The following is a 5,414-nucleotide window of genomic DNA, read 5'->3' on the forward strand; positions in this document are numbered from 1 at the left end:
TACAGTAAGGAGTTCGGCTCCTTCAAACCTATGTAACTGAGCCTGTAAAAATAAACGATTTAAATAAAAAAAATACCCTTAATCCTCCAACATTACCTGAAGCGATAATAATAACGGTATTCTTTATTCAGAATTTTAGTCCACATTTGTTTCCAGCGGCTGGAACTTTGATTTGAGATTGCCGCTGCAAAGAATGTTTGAGCGCATGATAATTTCCACTGGGGCATACAATCGAACTCCGACAGTTACAAAAGTAGGAGTATTTATTTATCTGTGTTAGTGAAAGTGTTTACAATTTTTAATGCAACGAATTTCGGCTGTCATATTGAAGTAGTTAGCAAAAAGGACTCTGAAGTTGAGTAAAAGTTCAAGACAAAACGGATCAAGCATTGGTTGAATTACTCATTATTTTAAATTATTAGGTAATAGATTACATCTCTTAATTTTTTGTATTCATAACGATAGTCCGCAAGTTTAAGGATGAGTGATTTTGAAGCGTGTTTCAATTCTTATTTTGATATTGATTTTTTTTTCATTTTGCAACAGCTATTTTTTTTAACATTTTCTAGATATCAATGGATTCTAGAGACTACTCAAGCGAAAGTGATGAGAGTGACGAAGATTTTTGTCCAGACAAGGCGAATAACGGATCGGCGAGTGAAGTCGAGACAGATGATAACACTGAAGATGAAAATGGCGATGATGTTGAATCCGGAAAAAGTAACAAACGGAAACGAAAGATAGAAAATACAACCAAGAAAAAGACAAAGGTAGAGCCGGAACAAATTGGTAAAGAGGATGACTCGAGTAATGATCCAGAAGAGCTGGATGAAGAAGAGGAAAAACGCCGCACCGACGCTCTTTGGGCAGACTTTCTATCCGGGCCAGGGAGTTCAAACGGTACGACGAATTTTGTTTCTAAAGAAGCTAATAGTAAAACACAATCAAAAGCCCACGTTGCCCCGATGCAGAAAACCAAAACAAAAAAACCAGAGAAGACGCCCACCGTTACCAAAATTTTTGAATTTGCTGGAGAAGCCGTGGAAGTTATTGCAAAAGACGACCCGAGTATTGTAAATTCTTCGAAGCCAGGCTTAGCAGCGGTTTCTTCTAATGCAAACAACGGTCCGCGAAAGCCTATGCTGGGTCGTTCTTCTGCGGGTGGTCTTGGATCAGTATTAAGCCAAATTGGCAAAAAGAACAAGCTTAGCACATTAGAGAAAACAAAGCTCGATTGGAATAGTTTCAAACGCAATGAAGGAATCGATGAAGAGCTTAAAACGCACAATAAAGGAAAGGAAGGCTTTCTAGAAAGAAAGGATTTCCTTCAGAGAGCAGATTTAAGACAGTTCGAAATCGAAAAAGCGATGCGACAAACTAAGCGCAGCAACAGATGAAATAAAGAAGATTAGTTCGATTTCGAGTTATAGGCTTTCCTAAAAATGCGTACATTACTGAAATTTATTGTGGTGAAACAATTCTCCAATGCAAGACCGTAGAAGCTGTACGATTTTCTAGGAGTTCGTAAGCTACAGCGGGCATCTTTCCATTTTGTTTTTAAACTAAAATTTAAAAAAACTAAAAAGATTGTCAGTATCAAGAAATCAAAATCATACACGACTACATGTTTTAATTATGTAATAAAGGCATTGAAATGTATTTTCAATGGACCAGGATTAGTATATGGATGATATAATTTATATAGTTACAGCCACAACCATATGAACCATGATACTAATTATGTAATAAACATGATAGAACACTTATATTTTTTTCTATTTTTTCTACAATTTCTTGTAAATAAATACCGTGTAGTTCCCTTGTTCCAATCAGTACCTAATTCCGTTCACCTGACTTCAAATACTGTTTTTAAAACCAACTAACTGATTTCTTTTAATAAAGTATGTTTATGTATGCTTGCAAAATTACAACTATTCGAAACATTGGGCAACAAATACTATAAGTACTAATTATATAGATTTTAGCCAATATCGATCGTCGCCCTGTCATCCACCATATGCGTTATTTTCCTAAGTAAAGTGACTAACAAGCTTCATCATTATTGTTATTAGTTTACAAAGTGAAAACGAATAAAAAACCGTAAAAAAGAATAGAAACTGAACGATGAATTACTTTGCTTCGATAGTGTTTTCATGTCTTTTAATTACAAATTCGTACGGTTCTCACGAAATAAACATGACCGGAATAAGGGTATCCATATTTCTATTTGTTCCTTATTCCGCTCATCAAATTTCGCTTGTTATATTGGGCTGATTGAAACAACATCGATCAGAAACACATGCAGTATGATGGGTCGAAAATAGCTGACCTTGTGGAAATGATAAGAGCCGGATGTCCCCTTCGAAAAGCTGCCAAGTTGCATGAAACCCAAAATTCAACATTACGCGAGAAAGCGCGAGAAAGAATGTATAGGAAAATAGTCCATAATAGGTCCTGGAATAGCAACATTTCTCGGTGCAACTGAAGAAGGGTGTGTTCAGTCGGAGTGACTTGGTTCACTATCCAATATTTCATTTGAAATTCCTTCCATTTACTGGTTGTCAGAAAAACGATCTGGTCGGTATGGTAGTATGTACTTGGTCAAATCTGACTGCATAGTTTTATCAGTTTTTGTTGATCATTCAAAATAAATTTATGCCATAAACCAGACTGTTTGCAACATTAATGTGACCTGATAAAAGTATTTGGTTGCCCGAAAAGCAATTGCCGTTTTTTCCATTTCAAATAAAATACTTTTTTTGTACATAGAATGAACGCAAAAGCTTAAACTTAAACTCTCATGTTTTGGAATATTTTACGAACAAATTTTTATCTTGGTATTTATAGATGAAGTGGTTAAAAATATCGGCAAGGAATAAAAAAATCGTTTTCTTTCTGATTTTTTTTAAATTTTGTGGATTAACAGTAAATCGAAATGTTTCTATTTCTATTTAGAACGGTTAGGTTTCTTAACACGAATGATTAAGTGTATGTATATGAAACCGAAATTCACATGTTAATAGTAACACATTCTGATGTAGGAGGTCGAAAGTAATATCGATCGTCATTTTTTATGTTTTTATGTTGACATCAATAATATAAAATATCTAATTCAGAAGTTTCATGCAGCAATTTTTTCTGTTGAAAATTGTGGATTTTGCGGCTACAACCCGCGGACACAATGTTTTTTTTGCTAAAAACTAGAAAAACCCACCTCTGATTTGTATAGAGTGTCGGTAAAGGCTACGGCAAGGCCAGATCGCTTTGGATAGAACACAATGTTGCGCGTTTTCTGGGATCAGCGAGGTGTAATGTTGTACGACCTTTTGAAAACCGGTGAAACTGTTAATGGTGAACGTTACGACCGGAATATCATAAAAGGCAAAACAAAGATATTTTTCTTGAAGACAATGCCATGTTACACTCAGCAAGACCTACTAGAGGAATAGTCGAGTTACTCAGTTGGGATCAACTAGTTATTCCGGTTGCCACTAGTTTCGGTGGATCGGTTATTGAGCAGCACTTCAATTATTACAAAACTGATTTGGCTCAAAAAACAAGGGTTTTTTGGCGAGCTATTCATAAATTCATAAAAATGGAGAAATGTACAGCTTTCAATGATCCTTAGTAAATATTATAAACTCATCAAGAACAATAAATTTGTATTTTTAATGAAAAAAACTTCTATTTCATATACATCCGATGATCGATTGTATTGTGATCTCCCACAACTACGGCCTTGAGATGCTTCCGGACAGGTAAAATACTCCGGGTCCATTTATCCGCAGGTACGGATTATGGTGGTTTCACAGCATTATAATGAGCACTCCATTGAGTTTGCGACAATTTATTTTACAACACACCTGTAGGCCTCAGATCATTTCTCAGCAATCAGTTGAAACTGCGAAAAACGAGTAAACAGATTAAACAGTTCTGAAAATGTCACACACTGTACGATTTTGCATGTCCGTTCATCACGGGAGCAAAAGAAAAACGGACAGAGATTGGCCAGCCGACGCATCATGTATCAATTATCAACCGCAGACCAATCGAGACTAAAATGAAATTTCAAGAAGCTATCGCTATTTATAAAGATTTAAATAGTTTGCTTTCGAAACAATTTCGAGCTATTGAAACAAGTTTTTATGGCCAATAAGTAAAAAAACATCTCTCATAGATCTTGTATCTATAATGTTATTTCAATAAAACTTCGTTCATTCGGTAGAGATATATTAACGCTCAAAACCTTGTACTTCGAACGTAACCCCCTCGTTTTCGAGACTTTGAATTTACACCACAGGACAGAAATTAAAGATGTAGTATGACGAAATAATGAACATAAAAAACCAAGAAAGATGTTATATCATGGACTTTTCCATAGTGAATTTAATTGTTAGATAATAACATAAGTAATAACCGGTTACCTTCATTCACAATCTTGTTTTTTCTTCAATATAATATACTTGTCATGGTCATGGGTGTCACCACTCTAGGGGTGACATCCGGGGCGGAACGCCCCCTCCCCCACCCCTACACTACGCCACTGCCCCCATAAAAGCTATCAAACATCATAAAGGGCAGGATGCCCATATCAATCATATCAATCAAAGTATGTATCGTGTATTTTTGAAATCGCATAAAATGTAAAAACTCGATTTTATATACCATTATCAAATTAAATCGCATATCGATATAATAAACATCAATTTTATGATGTACATTGTCGTAAAATATATTTAATCCGCATCATATGCGTATATTACGCTGATGCAGTTTGTGTGTCGTATAAGCGTATAATTGAAATCGATTCAGTACTGTAGTAAATCAGTACTGAAGAAAATCATGAAACAGTAAATCATATTAGATCCTTATAAAGAACATATTACATCATATTGAAATGTCAATGAAATGCTGATGCACTCGAAAGTTTTAACCGCTGTTGAATTAAATTTCAGATAGCCGCCCGAGATAGCCGGTGGATGATAATCCAGACGACCGGAGTTCGAACCCACATCGGAGCAGTTTTCACCAAACATAAACCACTATTTAGCTATCTTGGAAGTCTACTGTGTTTTGTTTATAAACAAAACACAATCGCTTGTGCCTAAGCTCGCTCGTGATCAGTCTGTCTCACTCACGCTTCAAGCAAATATTTCCCCTTCTACTTTCTCCCGTACTGTTTTCATATACCGCTCTCCTAACCAACTTAGTGACTTGGACAAGGTAAGCTGGACTCGAAGTGTGTAGCAACCGAGAGGAATATTTCGTCAAAGGAAATCGGGAGCAGCACCATCAACATCTCTAATAAAAAAAACTAGCGGTTCGGCCAGTTCTGATAACTTAATTCAAGCACTGCGGCAGGAGGTATCGGAGAGCTACAGAGAGGTTCAGGAAGCTAATATCCGAATTACCGA

The 5,414-nt window shown here is 36.0% G+C and overlaps 1 protein-coding gene across 2 annotated transcripts; it reads left to right on the forward strand.

Moving 5' to 3' along the window:
* The first annotated feature begins 287 nt into the window (after nucleotides 1–287).
* On the forward strand, nucleotides 288–1,766 carry LOC129768123 (craniofacial development protein 1). 2 transcript variants are annotated; one of them, XM_055769557.1, is made up of 2 exons: nucleotides 288–422; nucleotides 547–1,766. In XM_055769557.1, exon 2 carries the CDS (start codon nucleotides 576–578, stop codon nucleotides 1,395–1,397), a length of 822 nt encoding a protein of 273 aa, XP_055625532.1. In that variant the 5' UTR covers nucleotides 288–422; nucleotides 547–575; the 3' UTR covers nucleotides 1,398–1,766. The 2 variants fall into 2 exon arrangements, with proteins under 2 accessions (XP_055625532.1, XP_055625533.1); XM_055769558.1 differs by having other exon boundaries at nucleotides 570–1,766.
* The last annotated feature ends 3,648 nt before the right edge of the window (nucleotides 1,767–5,414 follow it).

The sequence above is a fragment of the Toxorhynchites rutilus genome, chromosome 2 (genome assembly GCF_029784135.1).
Source record: "Toxorhynchites rutilus septentrionalis strain SRP chromosome 2, ASM2978413v1, whole genome shotgun sequence".
Lineage (NCBI taxonomy): Eukaryota > Metazoa > Arthropoda > Insecta > Diptera > Culicidae > Toxorhynchites > Toxorhynchites rutilus.